This window comes from Loxodonta africana, chromosome 25 (genome assembly GCF_030014295.1).
Source record: "Loxodonta africana isolate mLoxAfr1 chromosome 25, mLoxAfr1.hap2, whole genome shotgun sequence".
Classification (NCBI taxonomy): domain Eukaryota; kingdom Metazoa; phylum Chordata; class Mammalia; order Proboscidea; family Elephantidae; genus Loxodonta; species Loxodonta africana.
Window position 1 is genome coordinate 25,872,703 of NC_087366.1, and position 27,808 is coordinate 25,900,510.

Here is a 27,808-nt window from a genome sequence, read left to right on the forward strand (position 1 = left end):
CATGGGTGATGTCCTTGATGTTATTCCACAACTTGTCTGGTGTTCGGTCACTAGTGTTCAATGTGTCAAATCTATTCTTGAGATGGTCTCTAGATTCAGGTGGGATATACTCAAGGTCATATTTTGGCTCTCATGGACTTGCTCTGATTTTCTTCAGTTTCGGTCTGGACTTGCATATGAGCAGTTGATGGTCTGTTCCACAGTCAGCCCTTGGCCTTGTTCTGACTGATGATATTGAGCTTTTCCATCGTCTCTTTCCACAGATGTAGTCAATTTGATTTCCGTGTATTCCATCTGGCGAGGTCCATGTATATATATATATATATATATATATATATATATATATAAACCAAACCCGTTGCCGTTGAGTCGATTCAGACTCATAGTGACCCTATGTATATAAAAAAAGTCGCAGCTTATGTTGGTGAAAAAAAGTATTTGCAATAAAGAAGTTGTTTGTCTTGCAAAATTCTATCATGCGATCTTGCATTGGGCAAATCTGGTGCAAAGGACCTCTTTAAAGTGTTGAAAAACAAAGATGTCACCTTGAAGACTAAAGTGCACCTGAACCAAGCTATGGTATTTTCAACCACATTATATGCACGTGAAAGCTGGACGATGAGTAAGGAAGGCCGAAGAAAAACTGACACCTTTGAATTGTGGTGTTGGCAAAGAATATTGAATATACCATGGACTGCTAAAAGAACGAACAAATCTGTCTTTGAATAAATACAACCAGAATGCTCCTTAGAAGCAAAGATGGTGAGACTGCATCTTACATACTTTGGACATGTAGTCAGGAGGGATCAGTTCCTGGAGAAGGACATCGTGTTTGGTAAAGTACAGGGTCAGCAGAAAAGAGGATGACGCTTAATGAGATGGATTGACACAGTGGCTTCAACAATGGGCTGAAGCATAATGATTGTGAGGATGGCACAGGACCAGGCAGTGTTTCATTCTGTGGTACATAGGATCAGTATGAGTCAGAACCAACTTGACAGCACCTATCAACAACAACAAAGCTATAGTAATCAAGACAGTGTGATGCTGGAGTAATGACAGACAAATGGATTAATCAAATATAACTCAAACTCCAGAAATAAACTCATATATTTATGGTCAGTTGATTTTTGAAACATGTGCCAAGACTATTCAATGGGGAAGGAAAAGTCTTTTCAACAAGTGGTGCTGAGACAAGTGTATATCTACATAAAAAAAAAAAAATAATAAAGTTGGACCTCTATATCAGCCCATATATAAAAATTAACTCCAAATGGATCAGAGGCCTAGATGTAAGAGTTTAAAACTATAAAACTCTTAGATGAAAACAGGCATAAATCCTCATGACCTCAGATTAGGTGATGTTTTCTTAGATATGACACCAAAGCATAAGCAACAGAAGAAAAAAATAGATAAATTGGATTTCATCAAAATTTAAAATGTGCTTCAAAGAACACTATCAAGAAAATGAAAAGACAATCCACCATATGGGAGAAAATTTTTGAAAATTATTTATCAGATAAGGAACATCTATCAAGAATATGTAAAGAACACTTATAACTCAACAATAAAAAGATAAATAACCGGCTTTAAAAATGGACAAAGGATTTCAGTAGACTTGTCTCCAAAGATCTACGAATGTCCAATAAGCGTATGAAAACATGCTCAACATCATTAGTCATTAGAGAAATGCAGACCTAAACCATGAGATACCACTTCACATTCACTAGGATGGCTATAATTAAAAAGTCAGATAATAACAAGTGTTGGCAAAGATGTGCAGACCTGCTGTCAGGAATGTAAAATGGCGCAGCCACTTTGGAAGACAGCCTGGTGGTTCCTCAAAATGTTAAACATAAAGTTACTATATGACCCAGCAATTCCACTTTTAAGTACATACCCAAACAAACTGAAAATATATGTCCACACAAATATGTGTACACAAATGTTCATAGCAGCATTATTCATAATAGCCAAAATGTGGAAACAACCAGAATATCCATCAGCTGAGGAATGGATAAACAAAATGTGCTATATACATACAATGACATATTACTCACCCATTAAAAAGGAATTTCTGATACATGCAACAGCATACAGGAACCTTGAAATTCTAAGTGAAAGAAACCAGACACAAAAGACTACATATTGTATGATTCCATTTATATGAAATGTCCAGAAATGGCAAATCCATAGAGAAAAAAAGCAGATTAGTGGTTTCCAGGAGCTGAGGGTAGGGGATGTGGGAGATGCCTGCTAATGAATACAGGGTTTCTTTCTGGGATCCTGTAAATATTCTGGAATTACATAGTGGTGGTGGTTGAACAACTTTGTAAATAAAAACTACTCAATTGCATACTTTAAAAGAGTGAATTTATGATATGTGAGTTGTATCTCAGTAAAATTGCTATTTTTAAAAGATAAAGGAGGAGTGTGTGGGTGGGGGGGAGCAGGAGAAAGAGAAAAGAATGACAGGCCTTGGCCCAGGACGCTTGGATGTGCAATGTCAACACTGGACTGACTCATCGTTGTGTCTATGTATATGTGCCTAGACGTGTGCTGCTCCCTCTGCTTAGAATATTCTTCCCAGCTTTCTGCCTATCTGTGTCTTATACTCTAGCATAACCAGAATCAAAACTCAGCCTCCCTCATGTCTGTGTCCAAAAACTTTATGGCAGCAATACACCCTGGTTCCCCATCAAAGAATTCAAACAGGAAATGATTGCAATCCAGTGCCTGCTAAAAGTGCTCTTAAGACGTGCTATTAGAAAGAGACAGCCTAATGGGCATGTTAAATAGCCATTCTCTTAGATACTCCAAACTCTATGACTGCAATAAGTTATATCATCAGAAACAATGTACCTGGACCACATGACTCAGCCAGCCAGAGGCATTTCAGTGATGAGTTATGTTGTAATATTATATTCTCTGCTTTTATGGAGGGTCTGTGTGAGAAATATCCATTTGAATGGCTTATCTATGTCTTCCACAAAACTGTAATTGAAGACCTTTTCCATTATATTACCCAATGACCCTTCTGTAAGGGCCCAGATGATAAATCCTTCTCTGTTTCTGGGAAGAAGTTTGCTTCTGCAGTAACATGCATTTTTTTTTTCTCTCTTTCCTTTTTTTCCCCCAAAACAAAGGAACTGCCTAATGCAATACAGACCACCTGCACTTGTTGAGCACTTGTTATGAGCCTGGCTCCTCCCTTTATATGCTTTATCTTATTTTACCGTCACAACATCCTATGAGATGTTGTTGTTCAGTGCCATCAAGTCAGTCAAGCCCTCCGTTTATGGCAACCCCATGGACTGTTGTGATCTATAGGGTTTTCACCGGCTGATTTTCAGAAGTAGATCACCAGGCCTTTCTTCCTAGTCCATCTTAGTCTGCAAGCGCCACTGGAACCTGTTCAGCATCCTAGCAACACACAAGCGTGCACTGACAGACGAGTGGTGGCTACACATGGGTTGCTTGGCCAAGAACTGAACCCAGGTATCCAGCATGGAAGGCTGGAATTCTACCACTGAACCACCAGTGCTCCCTGTCCTGTGCTATCACCAGCACCAGTTGTCATCAAGTAGGTTCCAACTCATGGCAACCCCATGTGTGTCAGAGGAGAACTATGCTCCATCAGGTTTTCAATGACTGGTTTTTCAAAAGTAGATCACTAGGCCTTCCTTCTGAGCTGATTCTGGGTGGATTCGAACTCCCAACCTTTCAGTTAACAACTGTGTACTTTGTACCACCCAGGGACTCCATCCTAACGAAATAAACAAAAAAAAAACCAAACTCATGGCCGTTGGGTGGATTCCAACTCATAGCAACCCCATAGGACAGAGTAGAACTGCCCCATAGAGATTCCAAGGAGCGCCTGGTGTGGATTTGAACTGCTGACCTTTTGGTTAGCAGCCATAGCACTTAATCACTACACCACCAGATGTTAATGAAATAGACACCGTTATTTCCCCTCTTTTACAGGTATGCAAACTGAGGCTAAAAGAGATGAAATGACATATCCCACCTTTCACAGCATATAAACTAGGAATGAACCCCAAGGCAGCTTGACTCTAGAAAGCATACAAAGTGTAGCTTCTGCTTTCACTTAGTGTAGAGCTTCCCCCCAAGTTACGTTTTCTAAGCCGCCTGCAACCTTTTGAATTAAGAGAGCGTACATACTAAACACGTGCTTGCTTTATTCCCCACAGCTCCTAGCTGCAAATGTCAATAAATAATTTTGATTGATTCATTCTTCCAAGTTCTGAGATCCTTGGAAGAAGGACCCCACATAAATTCTGCTGGTTGTTTTTATTAATGATGCAAGGGTGGTAACCACACAGTTTGGAGGAAAGAAGGACAGAACTGAAAAACAAAAATAAATCATTTCATTTCTTAGATGAGGTGCCTAGGGAGTACGTGGCATTCACCTGTGAATAGGGTACTCCAAACACCTTAGCAGTCTGAAGTCTGGGGCCTCAGGGTGCTTGCACGTGGCTGGTTTGCATTTAATCGTGTTGCCTGATGTATGTGTATTTCTGTAGAGTGAAAGCTACTCCCTGTCCCACTTCTGAAGGATTTACTCCAATAGGCTTGGGGGAAAAGACCTTTGATCACCCAGCATGATTCAGCTGGTCTTTGGGGCTGCTTATCTGTAAATACACATTCATAAGCAAGCTAGCTTGAACCCAACAAACTAGCTTGAAGCCCTCAGAATTTTGATTTAGTTAAGTTTCCTTTTTTTTTTTTTTTTTTATTTCTTTTCTCTCTCCTTTTGCTTCTCATCCCACAGGTGTATGTAGGTCAAATACCTGGCTTCTAATTCGTTGAGATATTAAAGGCCAACAGATCGCCAAGATTTTCCTAAGAGAGTTCCTCACCTCTGAACGAGATGTGATTGCATCTTTGGCTTCCTAGCCTCTGCACTCCCTGGGAGAGGCATCTGTGGTTCAGTGGTAGACCCAGGTTTGATTCCCAGCCAGTGTGCCTCATGCGCAGCCACCACCCATCTGCCAGTGGAGGCTTGCGTGTTGCTAGGATGCTGACCAGGTTTCAGTGGAGCTTTCAGAATAAGATGGACTACGAAGAAAGGCCTGGTGATCTACTTCTGAAAATCAGCCAGTGAAGGCCCTACGGATCACAGTGGGCCAGTCCACAGCGGATCATGGGGATGGCATGGGACCAGACAACATTTCCTTCAGTTGTGCATGGGGTTGCCATGAGTCAGGGGCGACCCCACAGCAGCTAACAGCACCAGCTCCCTGGGAAGCTCCTGTTCTAGTGTCCTGAGCACTGCAGGAAGATAATAGACATACTTCCTAAGAGCATAGTCCTCCAAGTGTGATCCTTGGACTAGCAGCAGCAGCATCACCTGGGGGCTTGTTAAAAATGTGGAATCTTCATCCCCGCCTAAAACTACAGCATTGGAATCTTCAGATATATCATATGCACACTGAAGTCTAGGAAAGTCTTAGAATCACTGCATCCTCGAGGGTGGAGGCATCTCATCTACCAAACAGACCTCCCTTGAGTGTCTTGCGCTGAATAACAAGGCGCTGACATGGTTCCCAGGAGTCAGAAACAAGGGCACTGACCAGACAGACTGTGTGTGCCTTTGGTGGGGCTCTGCTGCTGTTGATGGGGCACTCTGCTCTCTGAGAAAGGAAGGAGGCACACGTTGGATGGTAGGTGCTTCCCTCTAACTGAGAAGTCCAGTATCTGGAGACCTGGGGCATTGTTCCCACAGCTATTAGAAGGTTCACAACAAATATTATTAATATCTCTTCCAGGGAGTATGTTGCTCGCTTTTGGTGCTTCAATCCTTTGTACATCTCTACTAGAGAATTTACCACTCTGATTTGTTTATCCATCTCCCCATCCATTATATTGTGCAATTCTTCACAGTAGGGGAACATGTTCCATACAGTTTTGAACATACCAAACCAGCCTAGTGTCAGTGCTTGTATATGGAGGGAAGGAGGGGGGAGGAAGAGAGGAAGGAAGGAAAGGAGGAAGGGAGGGAGGGAGGGAGGGAGGGAGGAAGGAAGGAAGGAAGGAAGGAAGGAAGGAAGGAAGGAAGGAAGGAAGGAAGGAAGGAAGGAAGGAAGGAAGGAAATGAAACGGACTTTTAAGGAACTGAAGAATAACATGTAATTTGGAAGTTGGAAGTATGGAACAAAAAAATGCAGAGAGGTGAATGTTCAGAAAAAGTAAAGGAAGAAAATATTAGGGAGGTGAAATGAAGCAGTTGGGTTACAGGTAAGAATACAAATAAAAAATTAAGGTCACTTAAATAGTAAGTGGAAACCCTGGTAGCGTAGTGGTTAAGAGGTACAGCTGCTAACGAAAAGGTTGGCAGTTCAAATCCACCAGGCACTCGCTGGAAACTCTATAGGGCAGTTCTACCCTGTCCTATAGGGTTGCCATGAGTTGGAATTGACAGCAATGGGTTTGTTTTGGTTTCATTTGGTTTTTGGTTTTTTGGTCAATCCACTATGCAAATCCAGGTCTTGTCTCCTATGCCACACAGCTTTTAATGCATAATAGAGCTAACAGACCTCCAGTGCCTCCATAGGAAATCCAACTCCCTCTTTCACAGGGGAGTAAATTGAGGCCCTGACAAGTGGAGTGACTTATCCACGGTTACAGAACTCGGATGAGAGCCAGGTCTGCAGGAAGAAAGGTGTGTCTTGTCCCAATCAGACCTGAAGTGCAAAATTTTCCAACCTACCCTTCCTCCTGAACATGCCTAATGCATCTTCAATAGTAAAGGAAGTCAGGCCAAGAGACTCAGGCCACCGGTTTGTGTCTCGGGTAATTCCCTCAGTCTTCATTCTCTTTGTTCCACTGCTGGAAGGAGGAAGGAGTTTTGGTGTACAGCAGCTTCTGGCCTCATTTGTCTACTTGTCCACGGCCCTAAATCCTAAATATCAGCTATGTACTTACTATGGTGAGTGTGCAATCCTGGGTCTTTAGGTGCTGGTGGTACCCAGACCCCTTCAGCCCTCACAAGGGAGATGTTTTGCAGAAATAATCAGTTTTGTAAAGATAACTCTCTAATTGGTGGTTTATAAAAAATATGAAGAATTTGAAAGGCAGGGTGTTGCAATTAAAAAACAGTGAGTTGATAGGGTTATCAGGAAACCAGGAAGCTCATCCCTACCTCCAGCCTAGATGGATGAATATCTACCCTATGCTTAAAGCTCCTCAGCCTCAGAGGAGCAACTTCAGTCCTGTTACAGTAACTGATTATATTTGCTAGAACCAACCATAGGGAAAATTGTGAAGATACTTCCACTTCTTAGCAGCTTTGTTCTCCTTCCTGGAAAATTGTCCTCTCTTCTCCATTCCTACATTCCTAAGTCCTGAGATGAATCCCCTTCCCCCAGGACCCAGATGTCATTGATAGGCAAGGAGAGGTAGAGAAAGAACCAAATTAGACTCCTACTTGTAACTCTGCTACTAGACACAACCTTGGGCAAGCTATTTAGCCTCACAAGTCGTTTAACCTCTTTTGCCCCTTGCCAGAAACGAGTAGATTAAACTGGATGACCTCTAATGACCTTTGAACTCCCAAAATCCAATCCTCTATTTTGCCAGTGGGCTGACTTATAAGACTTATTTCTTCCTAAGGGTATTTTAATTTTCATCCAAAATGTAATGGCAGAAAAAGACCTCCCCAAAATGCCAGTGAATAGACTTACATGATGAAATTATAGGCTTCAGAGGTGTATTTTGGGGCAGGACATATCTTGTAGGCGAGATACCCCATCCATTCATAAGGCAGCCTTGCCCATCGTGACCAATGTTTTCATTTTTTGAAAGGAAGCCAGGAACTAGATCTGAATTATTTGTAATACCCAATATTTGAAGTGATCTTCATTTACGTTCTGGCTGTTGATGTGTGAGCATGCTTGCGTACCGTAGCATTATATTATCAGCAGCAGGTATTAAATACATTATTTAGCATTAGAGGTATTAGTCTAGAACATTAGGGGAGATTAGCATTTGATGTATTAGTTCTTTAGGGTTACAATTAAAACTTGCATTCAAGATTGTTATTATCCACTGTATATTAAGAATGGAATTATGACTCGGTTCATAATTCCACAATGAGTTCACCAACATTGACAACCCAGTACTAATCGGTGACAATTTTTATTTGCAACAGTGTCTGGGAATACATGGTTCACATTTTCTGATTATTATAGATCTTAAGGCTATAATTTCAACTGCAGACAGACTTTTCTTAGCATGGCATTTCTCAGCCTAGCTTTCTGAGAAACTCTATGCCGAATTCATGGTTTCAATGCTTTAAAAGCCTCTTAAGGAATCCTCTACCCCCGCTCTCCTCCTCCACTTGCTTTCTAGAAGCAAATTCCTTGGTCTGCTGGTTTGATACAAGCTCTTCAGCACCAGACACCTCATCAGTGTCCCAACACAGAGGAGTCAGGTATCCATCAGAGACAACAGATAAGTAGGACAAAGATAAACATTGTTGCTGCTGTAGTTAATACTACCTTTTAGGCCTTCTCTCAAGACATCTTGCATCTGGGTTCAGAAGAACCATGTAATACTACAATTCAGATGGAGGTGACACAATCAACTTTGTGATTTAAAACTTCAGGAAGACAAGAAGTGGGAATCCTTGTAACTGGATGTGTATATTTCTAAAACCACAATGTACCACACCGTCCTCTTCCTAAAGGCCTCCCATGATGGAGAGCCAGGATAAAGAAATGCAGCATCTACCTAAAGAATCCATAGGTGTGCTTCCCCCTAATCTGGTCTCTGATTCAGAGGCTGATGGCTGAGTTCTCCATCCTTCTGCACAACTGGGAACTGGGTCAGGTGGGGTCATGAGCCCTTACATACTGACTCGTTTTCCATAGGGGCTATCACGTCCATTTCCTGAGGCTGCACACTGCTAACTTTAACTGTGCAAAATACAATCTCAACTGCATTCCTCCCCACTCTGAATGCTGCAGTGCAAGGCAGTTGACTGCTACCTAAAAGTGTGCCTTTAACTCCACGCACCCATTCCTGCAACATGTAGATATACACACTCAGAGTGCTAAACCCAGGCTCTAATATCTACCTAACACCTCTCAAACCCCATCACTGAGAACTGTCAAAGCCGTCCCACCATTCCCAGCCACCTTTCTACTAAAAGCACCCTCCTCTGGCACATTTCAACACTCCTGTTGATGAAGATGACATCTGCCAATTCCATCTCCCACAGGTGAGGAGCTTGGTACAAACTTCCCAAAGCAAAGCAAGGACCGAACCAGAAATAGGCAGCCAGTATCTGTGTTCACCTCTAGATCTTCTCCTCCGTCTGCATTCCTACCCTAGATGCTTTTAGGGGAGTTGTGAAGAAAGAAATGTTCATCTACTAAAGATTCCAAGTCTCCTAGGTTGAAAGATGGTGCAATGAGTAAATATAATGCCAAATTCTTCTCTGTGCAGCAATAAACCTAGAAGGCTTTTGGGCAGAGAGGCATGACTATCCTCTCTTTGTCTCCCGGTTCATTCTATACCAGCTGAGATGTACCACAGGTAGGGAATGAAATATTTAGTATTTATGTGGTGACTTTCACCTCAATAAAATGGGGGTTGTCGTGCCTATCCATTGTCCTTGGAACGTGGAAAATAGAGAAGTAGGTCTCCAAAAGATATCCTAGGAAGTGATTCTTATGGCACCTGGAGGAGGGCACTAAAGGGGAAATGATTTACTGCTCTGTGTGGCATCTGTCAAACCTGCTTGTTGGTTGGGGAAAGTGGTGGAGGAAACAAATGCCACATCTGTATTTCTCCCAGTTTCCCCAAAAGGTCATCCCAGCCCATAAGATGCAAAGGATTGGGAAATTCTCCTGGTGCCAGCAGCAGGGAAGGCAAAGAGGAGGCCTGGTAGCAGCCTTTGGTTTCAGCACAAAGGCTAGAGTTCCCCTTGTCAGCAAGAACTTTCACTCTACTCTCCTCATAGGGACCTTCTGGTTGTAGCACCTGTGCTTGACCTCATACTTAGGAAAAAAATGAAGGGAGGAGACAGATACCTCTCTGGGGGAGTGTGGCTTCATTCCTTATTCAAATACACTCTCTCTCATGTACACATACACACACACCCCGCAGTCAACACAGGCATGCATTCATTTGTGTATACACTAATCAACCACCCTCCCACACAGCAATATCCTCCATCCATGGACACTCACATCTCACAAACATAGCAATTAAAGAAAAAAAAAAGAATTCCAGGCAACTCAGCGATCTATGTTCTTTTTGTCTTCTCTCTCAAAGGAAAAAAAAAAAAAAAGGCCTTTTTAAAAAATATATTAAACCAGGTAAATTTTTACTCAGATTTCATGTGACTGGAGCAGATTGACAAGGAAAACAATCACAAAATAAATATTTTTGTTTTTGTTTTTTTAAAAAGAACATTTCCTTATACATTGTCGCTCACTAACTTGACAGTGCTGCTTTCGTAGATAGATTGGGGGCCACTGGAAGAGGCAGCTGGACAAACCACGAGAAGAACGAACGTGGAGCAAGCCAGGGCCCTAAAACCCGGGAGGCTGAGGAAATAAGGGAGCTGGAGAGAGAGAGAGGCAAGGAAGGGCAGCAAGGCCACCTGCTTGCCCTTCTCACTCCTCTATGGGTTCATTTCTCACGTTTCCTCAGGAAGCAGGCTCTGAGGAGCAGTCCACAAACAGGAGGCGCAGAGGCGGCAGCATACAAAAAGTAAGAACCAATGTGGGGAATCACAAAACAGCGACATTGTAAGAAATCTGGTTAAAAAGAATACAAAAGTGACTCCACAGAGGGTGAGGAGGAGCTTCCACCCCTCCCGTTTTTGTCCCTTCTTGCTTTCTTGCATAACAAGTGTCACTTTTAAGAATTGTTTGTTTGTTTCATGGTTTGGCTGGTTCTTTTTCTTAATCTCTCCCTTGACTCCTCTCCTTCCACTGCATTCATTTAAGAAAGCCACGACTTTACAGATTCGAAGCTGCTGAGCTGTAGCCTCCCTGTGGGAGCGCGTGTGTGTGTGGGAGGTTGAGAGGGAGTGTGTGCATGTGCGTGTGGTGAGTGTGCGTGCGTGTGTGTGTGTGTGTAATGGCTGTTTCTTTCTCTCCCGCCTGCTTCAGTCCAAGCCTCAAGGTCCCATCTGCTGGGTGCTGAAAGTCTCATGGAGGCACCCTGTTGGCACTAAGGTGAAGGCTTGAATTATCTCTACACCCCAGATTTGCAGACCTCTTCCCTGCCCAACACTGGAGTGGGCCCCCCATTAGCTACAGAGTTTGCCTGTCTCGTACTCCACGGGGTTTGGCAGCTTAGAGTTAAAAGCCCTCAGGGAGGACTGGATCCTGCCCACCTCATTGTTAGCCAGCTTAAGCCGATGCCGGAGCAAGCAGGAAAAAAGATCAAGCCGGACTTTGCCGGGTGGAGACAGCTGGTTCACCCGGTCCCTAAGCTCAACGAGCTGCAAGAGGGCAGAGTCCTGGGAACCTTGAGTATATGGGTAGTCAAGCTGGAGAATTAAGTCCCGGATAGCATCTGGGTCAAAGGGAAGGCTGTAACCAAAGACTTGCAAGGTGTTGATCTTCATGTAGCCCAGGTTCTTGGAGGGATCCGTCATCTCCAGAGGCTCGTAGTAGATTGTCTCATTGGAGCTATCATCCAGGGACTTGATGCGGCTCCGTAGGTAAACATGGACTGTCTCAAAGAAGGTCTTCCACCTGTTCCCCAAGGTGATAGTCCAGTTTTGGCACTGGGCAGCTGCATCCACGTTAGTCCTTTCCCAGTCAGGGAAGTTGCCCTCATTCACGGGCATGAACCAGCTCTCAGAGTGGCTGCCCCCAAAGGGGTTGACATAGATGGCCATGACAGGCTCCAGGGTGCTGTTCTTGGTGAGGCAGATCTGCAGAGACAAGGCCAGCATCACGTGCACCAGCCCAGGCTTGTACTTGTTGCTCTTCAGTGTGAGCAACATGCGCTTCCTCCAGGAAGGGTCAAACCAGCTTCCCAGGCGCATGTCATTGCTGATGAAGATGGAGTGCACCTCTATGCGGCTATCCCGCTTCTGCAGCAGGTACTTCAGCTCCAGGTCCTGCAGATCTGTTTCCAATCCCAGGAAGTTCTCCAGGGACTCAGCCACCTCTGGCCGGCATAGCCCCTGGGCCAACACGTAGCCCAGGTTGCAGCTCCCACAGCGTGTGGTGTTGTCTGGAGCACAGTGGGCACATGCTGGCCCTTCACCCAAGGCACATGGGATGGGGCCCTGGCAGGAAGATTGATCATACGGGCAGGTACAGCTGTGGCTCTGTTCCAAGAAGGTGCCAGGGAAGGTGCTTTCTCCACAATAGAGGAGGGACTGGATTCGGTTCCACCAGTAGGACAAGGGCCTTGAGGAGGGGAGATAAAAACGAAGCAAGAGTAAAAGGAAGTCGTACAATGCCATCCACCCTGAGGGTAGCAGGACACTGACCAATAGGCAGGGAGTGCAATGAAGAGGATAAAAGCCCCAAGTATGTTAGTGCCTCTCTGAATGATGGAAACCCCAGTGTTCCACTTTGGACTGATTGAGTAAAGCCTGGAACTCTTGTGTCTGATGGATGGCACCATAAATACCTGACATCAAACTTGTATGGAAGCAGGCAAGTTCATCAATCCCCAGTACTGCCTTACTCCCTTATTTATAAATCCTACAGAGACTCTCCAACATCTATGGAATCAAATCTAGGTTTTCAGCCTGCTGAATAAGGTCTTCCAACACCTGGCTCTCCAAGCTTTCCAACTCATGCCAACTCCATCCCCATTTCACCGTTTCTGTCTATTTCCTCTGGTTCTATCACTCTTCCACCAAGAGAAGATATTTTCTATGGCTGACTCACTCTTCAATTTAGATATCAATTTCTTAATGTAACCTCTTCAAAGAGGCCCTCCCTGGCCCTCCTTTCAAAAAAGCCACCTGACCCCTCTTCTACCACATCACCCTGTTTTTATTTAATCCACAGCAATTATCAAGAGCTAAAATCATTGTTGACTTATTCATAGACTGCTTCCCTTTAAACACCAGGAGAGCAGGGACATTGTATCATTCATCGACATGAATATTTATTGAAAAAAAATCAGTGAACCTTTCTCCAAAATCTTTGCTGGCCTGTCCTTCCCTTCTTACCCTGTGCCTCAGTTTGAGTCGCATCTCTGGGTTCTGGTATAGGCAGCTCCCCTTGCCTGAAAGGCTGTCCCGCCTATCATGCTCCAGGCCATTTCCATCTCTTCCCTCACAATCTGGCCATGACTTTCTTCTCCAAGGAGGCTTTCCTCCCTGGCATTTGTCTCTAGCAGGTCGTGTTCCAAGATACAGTGTGCCTTTTTTTTCCCCCAAACAGTTCAATGTTTATTTATTTTATTTTATAGTGGTAAATACATATGTAACAAAATACTGAACTTCCATTAAGGGTGACGGAAAAATCTGGGACTGGATCAGGGTGATGACTGAACAACATGATGAATATAATTAATGTCCCTGAACTCTACGTGGGAAGTTTGTTGAAATGGTATCGTGCCCTTTAAGTGGCTGCCACGTATTTATAATTTTCTAGCTTCTATATTTCTGTGGGAAACCCTGGTGGCATAGTGGTTAAGTGCTACAGCTGCTAACCAAAGGGTCGGCAGTCCGAATCCGCCAGGTGCTCCTTGGAAACTCTATGGGGCAGTTCTACTCTGTCCTATAGGGTCGCTGTGAGTCGGGATCAACTCGATGGCACAGAGTTTGATTTTTTTTGGTTGGATGTTTCAGTGTGCTTGTTAAATCTTCCAAATTTATTAATATCCCATACAGCTTAATAGTAGGGAGCCCCAGTGGCGCAGTGGTCAAGAGCTCGGCTCCTAACCAAAAAGGTCTGCAGTTCAAATACACCAGCCGCTCCTTGGAAACGCTATGGGCATTTCTACTCTGCCGTATAGGGTCACTATGAGTCGGAATCGACTTGAAGGCAACGGGGTTTTTTTGTTTTTGTTTGTTCCTGCTTAATACTAGAGTATGCAATACGGACTTAATAATAACTGGTTGAACAAATAGATGAATGAGTGAGAGCCCACTTTGTCCTCAACGGCACTGGGTCTCAGCTTTCTTTGTGCTTGTGACTCAGAGCAGAAGACTTGATTGAAAATTGAAATGATACAATGTTATTTCTCATCATATGCAATTGGCCTGCGCGCTTTAACTCCACCCCTCTCATTCCTAAAAAACTTAATAAAATGGAACTGAGTGAGATTAAGAGTATTATTAGAATAACATTTGGATCTACTATAATTTATTGAAAAGTAAAATGAGTCTCTCTTTTTTTCTCTCTGTCTTCTAACTCAGACACACCCACAGGAGCAGGTCAGCACAGCAGGAGAATCGTAAAGGCAATCTGTGGGTCACTCCAAGTCTCTTGCTGGAGAGAGGTGGACACAGGCTTCTCCCGTGCTGAGCAGCTGCTGGGGAGGTGCTGGCCCTGGCTCTGCCACCTGGGGATGCTCACCTCTCCTTGGGCAGGCGGAAGCGAGGCTGCCGATGGCAGCGCTTGCAGAGGCTGAAGAGCCGGCGGACGATCCGATGGGTCTTCTTGAAGAGCACTTTCAAGCTGGCTCCCAGCTGCTGGTAGCGGTGCTGGAGGTTGTTGTCCATGGCCCAGAAATGGGAGATGGCTGTGGAGTTCAGGAACCGGTCTTCCGGCAGCCTTTTCAGCAGGGTCTGGAACTCCTCTGTGGGCATGAACACAGGGGCTGAGCTGAAAGGGAGCTACGCAGAGCCCTGGGAGGGGCGGGTGGCGGGTACTCCCCCATGCCCAGCTGGCCCTACTGAGTCACTGCCCAAGGAAGGAGGCTTCCCACCCACACTCTCAGGCCTGCCCCTCTTTTTAAACAGATTTATCGAGATATAATTCACATGCCATAACATATGGCTCTGGAATTCTTTCCCATCTTTCCTGCCCTTAATACGCTTCTGAATTTTAGAAGCAGATTTCTGTCACCATTTGAGGGGCTAGAGATTTTGCTTTTGGTTATGACCTTAGACACATCTCTTACCCCTCCTGATGAGTCATACACAGCACAGTCTTAGGCCAACCTTTTTCAATGACACCGCAGCCCCATTAGGGAAGCTGTGAAACTGTCATAAAGGTGGACGTGCACACAGTTGGGCAAATATGGACATGGAGGAAAGATCAGCACCCAGCTCGGAAATCTTTCCCAGCAACCAGCCCTCTGAGACCAGCCTCTCCCTCCATGTCATTCTCTCTGACTCTTTAAGATACCCTTCCTCTCTTTCCAACTTCAACATTTGTCCAGATACCTGTTCTCTTCTGCAATAAATCCAGGAACAAATTTCCTAATTCTAGGCTCCAACTGCAAGTCTGAGTTCTTCCCAGAGCTTCCTGAACACAGCATTCTCCTGAACTCATGCTCTGGTCTCTGTTATCTGTTCTGCTTTTATTAGGTTCCACAGCTCCCAAATCTCTCCTGGTGGAGGTCTGGGCACCCTCCTTTACTTGTTAGCAGTAACTGATAGTGTGAAAGTTTGAAGTCATTTCCCACATGTTTAAGGGTTATGGGGTGTCCCTTAGTGGCACAAATGGTTAAGGGCTGAACTTCTAACTAAAAGGTTGGAGGTTCGAATCTACCCAGAGGCACCTCAGAAGAAAGGCCTGGTGATTTGTTTTGAAAACAGCATAGTCTTGAAAGTCCTACGGAGCACAGTTGTACTCTGCACACATGGGCCACCATGAGTTGGAATTGGCTCTATGGCAACTGGTTTAAGGGTTATCAAACGTACCTCACTGCCATTTGCTCAAGGCTCCTGGGCTTGGGAAATTGGAATGTGATATTCCCTTTAGTTACTAAGTGCCTTGTCTAGGACTTGACATGGACACACTCAGGGCCTCAGCTCATTCTGATTTCTCAAATACCTGGTTCCTCATCCTCTCAGAAGATTGGAGAAGGTGGGCACTAACAACTAACATGTGCATAGTTGTTTTTATGAAACACCTAAGCATACAGAAGAGCAGAGAGAATAACAGGATGAACTCCCATGTGCCCACCATCGAGCTTCTGCCATTTTCCCACGCCGGCTTTAGGTTGTTTTTATTTTTAAGAAATCAGGCAAACCAAGTATACTTAAAGGCCCTCACTGTTCCTTGGCTCTCTACCCAGAGGTAACCACTCTCCTGGATGTTTTATTTATGATTATCACATAAATATATTTATCCACAGAAGATCTAGAGTATTGGTTAGCATTTTTTTTAACATCATATCAGTAATATTACACAGAACATAATCTTTTTCATCTTGCTTGCTCTAATCCAATGTTGTATTTTTGAGATTTAGCCACATAACTATCGTTCATTTACTGTTACAATTTATGAATATACCATGCAGATTTTTTCATACTTTCATTTCATCTACATTATCCCATAGGATCCTTCCATCCACCTATTGTTATCACTTTCCCTGTCTAACAGATGAGGAAACGAAGGCATTGAGAAGGGACATGGCTAATCCAAGGTCAGAAAGCTGATCAGTAACAGAGCCAGGCTGCAAATCCACACCCTCTGAATCCAGGCCTCAAAGCAGCGTTGATATTCATTGTAACAGCAACAAACAATAACTAGCACATACCAGTTGCCCCTTAGAACCGTTCTGTGTGCTTCATGAATTCAACAAATATTTATTGTGCACACTAGGTGCCAGGTACCATCTTAGGCGCTGTGGAATCAGTGACCAGCAAGTTAGACAAGTCCTTTGGCCCCAAGGATATTTACTTAGCTTATTAAGTCCTTAAAACACATCTCTTAAGTAGGTAGTAGGTTCTTTTACATATGAATAAAAAAAAAAGAAAATGAGACTTGTGGTGGTCATAGAACCCACTTGAAGTCACAGAGGCAGTAAGTGGCAGAGCCAGGATCAAGCCGAGTTTCTCATGTTCTTGTTGTGCCCTGTACCCTGCAGCCACCTCACATTGACAGGGAAGGATTCTCAGCCTGCTGGCTGCTCACCTGACTCCTCAAACTGCCGGTTGTGAGTGGCCCAGGAGTCCTGGATCTGCAGCAGGCCATCCTCCATGGCCCGGATGTCGGCGTCAGGGCAGTTGCACTCAGGGAAGGTGGGGCCGCACTTGCACCAGCAGTCATTCTCCTTGCAGATGAGCTCGCCCTCGGAGCTGCAGGTGATGTAGCTGAGAGCCGCGGCCACAAAGCGCTCACGCAGGTACTCGGGCAGCAGCACCTGCAGGCCTGGGGAAAGGACGTGTCAGGGAATCTTTGGGCAGAACCAGTGGGGCCTCAGTTTCCCACACCCAAGGTTGCAGGAGCTGCAGCTGGCATTCTGCTGACTTGTGCATCCTGGACACAAGAACGGTCGCCCCAGGGCCTGATCCTGCTGAGCTGGTTGTGAGAGAGGCTTACTGCTACCCCAGCGACAGATGGGGGAGGATCTGGAAATGCACGTGAAGAACATCAAAGCCTAAGGCTTAGCCGAACCCCTCGCATCAGCCAAATTGAGAGCATGCATATCATAAGAATAGGCTTATTGGCTGCACATCGGCATTTCTAGACTAGAGAAGGGAAGATGTTTCAGATAAAACCAGATCATACAGCCCTCATGGGGGAGGAATCAAGACTTGATGGGCCTTTTGCTTTGCCTCCAATAGCCTTTTGCTTTGCTTGATGGGCAAAGCAAAAGGCCCATCAAGTCTTGATTAATTGGGATTAGCAGTAGCCATCCTGAGAAGTTACTGGATGCTGATCATTGTGGGCTTCCCACCCGGCCCCAAAGACCAAGGAGGCTGGGCTAGTTAGGAGAGAAAGGTATTGTGGGCATACAGTGGCCAGGCACAATGCCAAGTACTTTCCACATACGATTGCAAGTACCACTCATAGTCGTCCTGAGGCTCTTAAAGATGAAGAAACCAAAGCCCAAAGACCATAAGGAACCTACCTAAGGTCGCAGTGCTTGTGAAGTCTGCTTGGTATCAGACCCTGTTCTTTTCCCATTAGGTCATACTTTATAACTAGGACTGGTTGCCCCATCACAATATGATTTAACTCTTAATGAGATTAGGATATAGGATTGTGGTCGATACCCCAGGATCAGTCAGACCTGTCTTTATATGAATGGCTTTCAGCTCTACTTTTCCAATTAGCTTCCTGTAATCTTGGATATAATCTGCTAAATTGCTCCAAGCTTCCGTTTTCCCACCCATCTGTGGTGTATATCAGTTTACCCTGTGCTGGCCACATAGTAGCAAAACATATTCCTAGTTGGTTTCAAGCCATACATAGGGCAGCTGTTGGAAGCTTACCAAGGGGTAAACTAAAGATACAGCCTGGGCTGTGTTCAAGGTCAGACTTGCAGGAAAGTCTCCAATAAGACCTTCTCAGTTATGAGACCATGTGGCAGAAGAGTGAGGGACTTGAGGACTTCTGGGTATGATATGCTCCCCTTTCCTCAAATGTCTGCCAGCTCTTTATTTTCACCCCCTTGCCCTTGTCCTTGGCATGGAATCAGACAGCCCAAAGCGTATATCCCAGTTTTGGCAGACCTCAAAACATTTCTTAAAATTGCCAGCAGCAGTGGGTGTTCGTTGTGCTTGTTTGAGGTCTACCTCCTGTTCCAAAGCTGCTCCCAAATTTCCCTGTCTTAACATTGTGCCCACAGTGGTGACTGAGCAGCCTCCCCACACACCCTGTTCACTTCTTTGCTTTCAACACTCACCCCTCTCTGAGTCTTTCCCTTTTACCTCCCCCATTACTTCCCTCCTCCTTACCATAACATTTTCCACTGCCATAAAATAAGTGCTCCGAGCAATGTCTGCATGAGTGATGGGCTATAAAATTAAATGGCATAAACTATTCCAAATGAACCAGCAGACATTTTGAACTTTACTCATCACTAATTTCCAGATGCAAACCCAGACTATCCAGGGACGTAGGAGAAGAAGGATGCTAGTTGCATTAGGAAGCTCTAAAAAAATAGGAGCTGTTTACTCCTCTTTATCACATATACTTTAATTTCTGAGGCACCAGTGGGTTGCATCTGGCTCAGATAGCCTGGAAAACTGGTAATCTTAGATCCTGTTGATATGGTTTTATAATGCTGGGACAATAATATCTTAAACAGAGTCCAATTCGGTTAGGCCTTAAGTAAAATGAACTTTTCCTACTGCCAAAGAGCTCTGTGTGAATCAATTTGCATATCCCTGGCCCCAGGATACCAGAGGGGAACAGAGGACAGGAGCTGAGTACCTCCTAGGCTCCAGATTTAGTGTAATTCCCTTTTGTTTTTATTCCTCATTTTGCTTGTTCTGCCTCCAATCAAGGCTCCCAGTCCTTGCAAACTCTTCTCCTGATTGCCCACAGAAGATCACAGACTAACAACAGAGAACAGGCTATGGCTAAAGTAGCCAATATTCCCACAGGCTACATAACTCTTAGTTGAGCTACAGGTGGTAGCCACATAACCACTCTGCAAAGGCAAGTTATTCCTCAATGTGCCATTGTGCCATTAGGGTAAAGCAGAGGGTTCTTTGAGCAACAAAGGAAATCATCAAGGTTAAGGCTTATAAGGATAAATATGATGTTCCTGATAGGATAGTGGAAACCCTGGTGGCGTAGTGGTTAAGTGCTACAGCTGCTAACCAAGAAGAGGTCGGCAGTTCAAATCCTCCAGGCGCTCCTTGGAAACTCTGTGGTGCAGTTCTACTCTGTCCTATAGGGTCTCTATGAGTCTGAATCGACTCGACAGCAGTGGGTTTGGTGTTTTTTTTTTTTTTTTTTAATAGGATAGTGCCAGAGGTCTTGGGAAGGAATAGGGATAGAACGTCATATTTGGACATCAAATACATAAGCAAGAGTCTTAGGTATAGGTCAAACTAAGTCATAAATTTTCTCAAAAGAATAATGAAAAGTTGTCACAGGCCTCAGAAGTCTTGGTAGTTCTTAAGAAGGATTTGGCCAGGTGGGGTAGGCAGGACTTTTTCCTGCCCTTTAGTGATCCCGGTTTTCACCAAGCATGAAAGGCATGAAAAACATCAAGTTGCTGCTTACCTAGTAACTGTACTTTGTTCTCTGGACTCTGCACCAGGACAGAGCTGACCGAGTCCAGATTGTCATAGTTGCTGCAGCCCAGAGGACCAGTCCTTGTCTCCGTGACCTAGAGAAAGAAGTGGTAGAGCGTGGATTTAGATGACAAGTGGAGACTTCCCCTTTGGACTTTCCTGCTTGAGTCGTCTAGTCTTAGTCTCTGTGTCCTGTACTTGATTAACCAAAGATCATGTACTTTTCCTACTCCAGGAGCATAAGGTCACTTTTCTTCATGCTCTGAGACAGGGAGTATCTATGGTGTGTAGCTGGTGGCAGTAATTGTCCACAAGTGGTTGCCTTTCAGAGGGAGCCAAAGGGAAGTTAAGAGTGGGAGGAGAAAATTACATAAATGTAGGCAGAGGAATTTGGAGGAGGGGTGAGACCTTTAAGCTGGAGTTACCCCTTCTCCTCTCCTAGGTGAGCCCAGCTGCACCCATTTGATGTGGTGCTCACGGGGTTTTGGGATCCTGAAGGCAAAAAGCACTAGAGAAATATGAGTTATAAGTATTATTATTAGTATTAAACATTAAAGTCCCACCTTGGCACTGAGAAGTCCTTAGAGAAAATCAGGCATAGGCTTACTGCATATTTTAATAAGTATATTAAATATACATAAACTCTTATAGCCATGTAATATTCCAAAACACCAGCAAGTCATTTAAAAATATTATAAAGTTGGCCCATCCATTTTCTCTGATGTTTAAAGTATAAGATGAAAAATGGGGAGCTTTAAATGCACTGAAATAATTACGTAACAAGAATGATGGGCCTGGAAGCCCTTTCTTCTCAGGATCTCCAAAGACTTTGCCAACAATCAATCAACCAATCAACGAGTATTTATTGAGCAGCCACTGTTCAATTACATACAATTCATCAAGCATTCATAGAGCGCCTTTCTTGAGTTCTTCAAGGAAGTCAGCAGTGACACCTCCAACCCCCTCTCCTAAATCCAGGCACTGCTGCTTTGCAGAGGGCATTCAAGTTGCAGCTTTGCGTCCTTCTGTATGAGTATCTGATGAATGTCTGGGTCCTCCACACACTATTGGCTCTATGGGGGCAGGCAGGCTCATATCTGTTTGGTTCGCCATGTTATTGATAGCAATTAGCACAGTGACTGGCATATGTAGGTAGGTACTCAATGAATGAGAGAATGTTTTAGGGGACACAAAGATGAACACATGATGTACTCCCACCTCCAGGAGGTTACATCCTGTGGGAGAGTTAGATCCATACACAACTAATACACTTCTGAATTGAGGCAGCAGCAATATGTTGTAATGAGCTCTGAGAACAAATCAGGGGAGAAGGAGCAGAGAAGGCACCATCTGAGTTGGGCTTTGAGGATAAGTAGAAAGACGACAGGTAGAGAAGGGATGGAAGGTACTCGAAGAAGGAGAAGGAGCAGCATTAACTATAACAGGCAGGCTCGAAAGTACATACAGTATACGTCCAGCAGCCTGGTGGTTTCCATGGTGAATACTGAAGCGTAAGTGACTTCCTCAAAGGGATTTTGGTATACTAAAAAATACCCACCACATTAAAAAATACACATGGCGCACAGTAATCACATGAGAGGTGGTGCGATACTGATTCAAAGATTTACTGGCGAGAGAGATAGGAGAGATTCTTATAGCTTAGAGTAGTCCAAGAAGGCTTCATGGAGGAGATAAGTTGTAAATTGGCCTAGGAGTAGGAGTGGAAGCAGAGGGAGAGGTCATTCCAGATCAGGGCCAGTGGGTGGCAATAGACCCAGCCTGAATGAAGAATGGGACCAAAACCACAACAAAAGCAGCAACAACTTATCTAGTTTAACGAGTTCTTCCCCTGAGATCATCCTGTTTATCTTCACAGTAACACTTTGAGACAAATTCATTCCAGTTACTCTCCAGAGGAGGAGACCAAGGTTCAGAGAGTTACAGTACCCAAGACCACAGAGCTGCTCAGTAGTAGACGCAGAAGCAGTTTAACTTGGGAGCTCTTAGAAGACTTCAGTCCAATACCCCTTCTGTCTCCTGAGACATCAGGCCAAAGGGCTGCAGAAATTAAGTGAGTTTAAATCCCTTTAGACTCCAGCACTCTTAAAAATAAGTATTCAAAATAGACCATAAACCTTTTGCCATCGAGTAGATTCCGATTCACAGTGACCCTATAGTACAGAGCAGAATTGCCTGGTAGGGTTTCCAGGGAGCAGCTGGTGTATTCGAACGGCCAACCTTTTGGTTAGCAGCCAAGCTTTTAACTAGACCAGTCCATCCAGTATATTTTAGTAATCTTACCTGTTCTTAGAAGCCTAAGATGGAGCAAAAGAAATTGTATTGGCTTGAAATCAGCAGTATTATCCCTATATTACAGATAAGAAAGGCCCAGATAGTTTAAATAACTTATTCAAGGTCATACAGCTAGTTACTTGCAGGACTGGGATTCATTCAACACTTTCTCCCTTCCTTCCTTCCTCCCTCCCTCCCTCCTGTCCTCTCTTTTTATTTTTTTCTGTCTTTCATTCATTCACTCATTTATTCCTTTAACAAATATTCAAGGATCATCAGGAACTCACTGATGAATGAGACACAGTCCCTCCCAGTAAGGAGCTATAATAGATAAGTGGAAATATTTATATAATCCGAATATTCTGTTACACAAAGTCCTGCCTCCCTCCACAGCTGGACAATAAACCGAAAAACCAAACCCACTGCCACCGAGTTGATTCCGACTCATAGTGACCCTATAGGTGGACAATAGGCTCTGAATAATGTCTCTATTGAGTGAGTGGGTGATTGGCTCATTGTCAGGCTGGCGTGGGAAGGCAAAGCCAGCCTTGCTTCAGGGTGAAACCTTCTCTTCTTTACATTATTAAAATCCCTGGTAAGGACTAGTCTTGCTATTCTGGGAAAGTCTGTCTGTCTTGGAGCTGAGGGCAGAAGTGGGGTCAGGTATTTAGGAGATTTGCCTGTCTTTGCCTCCATGTAACCTGGCCACCATTGTTGCTGAGCTCTGCATGGCTTTTCTATCTACCCAACCTAAGTTGGTCCCTCACCAGCACCAGATCCAGGCTGAGAGGGAGCTAACAAGCCTTATACAGAAGTAGGACATCTCCCAAGGAGTAGGAGGTGTCACAGAACAGCCACAATACGAGCTTTCCTGTCTTCTCTTTTATCTCTAACCCATCATTACCTACCACCAATCCATCTGCCCACCATCTTGGTTAGCACTTTGGAACTGGCTGTGTGCTTTTTTTTTTTTTAAACCTTTCCTCTGCTTTTTCCAAAGATCAGTTCCAATAGAGGATAATCAATTGGTAAGTCATTGAAAATGTGTGAGTAGCTTCACCTTGCTAAATTGCGGCACAAGGATGGGAATGAGGAAGAGACAAAGGCCGGGATCCCATGTTCATTTCCATTTAGGGGGAGCATCTGAAGCCCAATCTCCACGTATGAGAAAAGTCCACTCATGTTTCACTTGGTCCTTCCCAAAGCCATAACTCTTTCCATTGCCATCCTGCTCTGAAACCATCCCTGTCCTCCCTAAAAATAAGGAGGTAAGAAGGAGGGAGGGTGCTAGAGAGGGTCCCTGTGTAGATTTTGCTCGAGCACTGACTTGAGTCAGCAGGATGACCTGAGACCCCCAAGGGATGAAAGCCCTGGAGTCTCTGGAGGGTTGGTCAAGAGAGCCCCACACCTTTCTCTGTAGAAGAAGCAGAAAGCTCCAGCATATTATGAAGAGGGCCCACAGAGGTAACGGAAAGTGCAGTTCACTCAGGGACATATACTTTCAAAGAGCACCTCAGATAAGCTCTCAGAAAGGGAAAATAATTGTGTGCTAATTGGTTTGTTGACAGTGCCTGTCTTGCCTTCAGAAAGCCCTGATGGATCTCAGGTTCATTAGCGCGTCCAATTTTCATAAATACAAGGCCTGTGAACCCTCATTCCAAAGAACCTGCTATCCTTCCCCCACCGTCCACTCCCCCCACTACTCTCTTCCTACCTGGAGGGACACCTGGAAAGCTAAGAGCCCAGGAAAACGGGCTTCGATTTGTAAGCAATAGAGCTGTGCAGGGAGAGCACAGCTGATGGCGAGTGTGCTTAAAAGAGCTGCAAATTGGGTCCCAGGCTGCTGTAGTGAAGAATTCGGACAAGTTGTTTTTTTTAAGGATGTTTTGTGAGAAATGCTCTATTTTGCTGTTCTGAAGCCCACTGGAGCTTTTGTACAGGCCTTCTTAAGTTAGCTCACAGGCATCTCAAATGCTCACCACCTAGTCTTTACTCAGCCTTTGATAAAATAGATAGTAAGCTATACCTAAACAGCAGCTCCATTCTCGCCCTGCGGCACCGCCCCCTCACCCCCGCCACCTTTTGGGCCCTGATACCTTCCAGGGAATTACAGACATGGCATAAAATTGTATAGCCCTTTAAAGTTTGTAAAGTGTTTTCATGTGGACAATATCATATGAAGAGAGGGGCAGTGGTGGTTCTGTGGTAAAATTCTCACCTTCCAGGTAGGAGACCTGGGTTTAATTCCTGGCCAATGTGTCTCAAACACAGCCAGCACCCATTTGTCAGTGGGGGCTTCCGTATTGCTATGAGGCTAAAAAGGCTTCAGCAGAGCTTCCAGACTAAGATAGACTAGAAAGAAAAGGCTGCCTATCTACTTCCAAAAATCAGCCAATGGAAACCCTATGGATCACAACAGTCTAATTCCTTTGTGCATGAGGTCACCATGAGACAGAGACCAACTTGGCAGCTAACAACAACGATGTCACCTGGACTCACCCCTAACCTCTGGTTGAGTCAGGTGTGGTATTCACAATATTTAACAACTAATAAAACAGGAACATATTGACTAATTAGAAAAGGTACCAGCCATGGTACCAAAGCAGAGATCTGAGACTTCTGAGGTGCAATAGACCTTTGGTTACTATCAAAGAGAAATCTGGGGGTCTCAGGGGAGGGGTACAGGTGGTTAGGGTAACCCTCGGGAGATTAGGGTAGAAGTATTTGCCAGGTGGTATGGAAGTGTTTCAAAATTTTAATAACTGGAGCAGCCATCTTGGTCGAATGCAAGCCTGGGTACAAGATCACCTAAATACTTGTTAACTCCAACTCATGGATGAGAGAAATGGAGTTCAATAATTTCTCAAGGTCATAAAACTTAAAAACAAGGCTTTGGCCATCGAGTCATCATAGCAATCCTATAAGACACAGCAGAATTGCCCCACGGGGTTTCCTAGGCTGAAATCTTTCCAGGAGCTGGTCGTTCTTCCCACAGAGCTCCTGGTGGGTTCAAACTACTGAACTTTAAGCTTAACCACTGTGCCACCAAGGCTCCTTGTCATAGAACTAGTAAGCATGAAAGCCGAGAATCATTTCCAAGTCTTCTCACTTGAGTAAGTTTGTTTCCCACTGAACGATGCAGCTTGCCTTCACCCACCAAGCATTTTCTTGAGCAGCTCTCCACATGTCAGGCACTGTGAAGGGACCTGGAACCGCAGGGGTGCTGCAGAGTCCAACTGCTCTGGCATCTACTGTCACTGTGTGGGGAGGGGGGCAGATAGGCATGTAATCAGCTGCAGTATAATGTGACAAATCCTGTAATATAGGTGCTGATCAGGGTGAGCGTTGCAATGGAGGGGATGTACAGTGGGGTCTCGAAGGAATGTGTTGGATAAACAAGAAAGGACAGGGCACCTTTTTCTCCATGTTTGTGCAAAGAAGTTGCTATGGAATGGAAAAAAATAAGTGCACACTTGCTTAGAGAAACTAGTAACAAGCAGAAATGCTCAAACATTTTTTCTTCACTAAGGCAGAGGCAGGTAAGTAGCATTCTCCTTACCCCCACCCCATCCAGAGCAGCAACTATGCTAGAAACCAGCTCAGCTACTGCTACGGAATGTTCGGTAGATAGAAGTAGGTGACAGGTGTTGAAGCACCAGCAAAAGAGTGTTAGTTAGCAAGAATGTGCTGCAGGGTGCATCCAGCTTATTGGCCCTCACTGTACAGATATGTAAATGCTAAGTGCTTTAGAGCAAAGAGATGGTCTCCTGTGGAACACCTTTACTGACAGGACAAAATTGGCAGGTCTGTCCCACCATGTGAACAGAGCTGTGAGATGGGATACAATCATATCCCTTGGCTCTTGAGTCTAGCAGTGTGTCCTTGAACAGGTCTTGTCCGGTCTCTGGACCTCAATGATATAGAGATAGAGGACTGGGGGAGTGGAAGTGGGAGAGAACACTAAATGATCCTTGTTTTCTCATGGCTCTCTGAATTGTTTCACATAGGGGGAAGCCATTGTGCTTCTAGACAGAGAAAACCTCAGGACAATCAGCCCAGTGGAAGCCTAGCAGTCATTTCACATTCAGTTTATGACTGGAGGAATTCTGAAGAAAGTGGCTGTAGTTCTGAAAAGTACAGGCACTATACTAGACATGTTTTGGGATGCCTGCCCTCTCCTCATGCCATTACCCATAAACTTCATGAAAGGGTGGGTCCAGTCAGCCATGGTTGAAGCTCTGCAGCCCTCATTCCTTGTACTGAACTAAAGGTGGTGTCAGAAACAGGTTTTTGTGTTCCTCAAGGGGATTTATAATTGTGATACCGAGAGAAAAAAGAAATGACAGGGCGATTATGGACACTTACAAAATTGGGTTAATAAATAATTTTCAAGCATCTCTTATGTGCCAGAAACTGAGGATACAATGAACAAGGGAGTGGGCCTTGCCCTGGTGGTACTTGCTGAGAGATGAAGGGGAAAGATAATGTCCCGTCAGGGCCAAGGTCAGCTCCATGGCAAGGCAAAGCTACATGCAAGCTGAAGTAACTCAGGCACAGAAAAGTCTGGAATAAAGGGAAAAAATAACTCTGACAAGAGAAGCAGGAAGATGAAGCAGATGCTGAAGAAAAAGAAGAGATGTGGGTTCCAACAAGAAACAGAGGGAGTAACCTGAGGGCATGACCTCCTTTTCTAAGTCTCCTGTGTCTGAATGGGGTTTAGTGCCTTCTCCTTGAAGATCTATGATATTCTTCATCAGAGTTCTTCTTAATAAACCATCTGTATACTCAAGCAACCTTGAGTAGACTTCTATTTCTTGCAACTCAACATATTTACATATACTTTCACACACTAAGCAGAAGAGCCTAACCTATATGGGAAATGCCATGTTCAGCGATTTATTTATTTATCCATTCCTTCGACAAATTCTTACCCATATTGTGACAAGCTCTGTACTGGCTACTGAGAATCAAAGATGAATAAGATACAGTCCCTCCCACCATGACTACACAGTCTCATGTGGAGATCATGTTAGCTGGAAATTACAGTTGAAAATGATAACTTCCATAAAAGAGGCATATGCTTGAAACACCGAAGAGGGGCATATATCTACCTGGGGAGCTAGGAAAGACTTCACAAAAGAGGTACTTTTTGAGCTGATCAAAGAAAGGTGAGGAAGAGCCACTCAGGTGAACAGACAAGCATTGCAAGAAAAGCAAACGGCAGGTGCCAGGGAAGGGAAATATGAGAGCATGGCATATTAGAGGGAAGATTTGTGGTTAGGGATGACTGGGCTATAAGGTACGGATGGAGGGTGGAGGATGGAGATGGGAAAGGGTGGGAAAGGACTGCTGAGAGATGAGACTAGAAGACAGCAGGGATACATTTCCAATGGTCTTTAGCTATGTTTAGAGGAA

At 44.5% G+C, this 27,808-nt stretch overlaps 1 protein-coding gene across 1 annotated transcript in view; it reads right to left on the reverse strand.

Moving 5' to 3' along the window:
- Positions 1 to 10,716: 10,716 nt before the first annotated feature.
- BRINP2 (BMP/retinoic acid inducible neural specific 2) overlaps positions 10,717 to 27,808 on the reverse strand; it is a 57,645-nt gene continuing 40,553 nt past the window's right edge. The window contains exons 4-7 of the mRNA XM_003410878.4: positions 20,091 to 20,196; positions 17,043 to 17,279; positions 14,532 to 14,754; positions 10,717 to 12,401 (exon numbers count right to left, since the gene is read on the reverse strand). Coding sequence (XP_003410926.2) covers positions 11,285 to 12,401; positions 14,532 to 14,754; positions 17,043 to 17,279; positions 20,091 to 20,196 — 1,683 coding nt within the window. The 3' untranslated portion in view covers positions 10,717 to 11,284. The remainder of the gene's footprint in view (positions 12,402 to 14,531; positions 14,755 to 17,042; positions 17,280 to 20,090; positions 20,197 to 27,808) is intronic.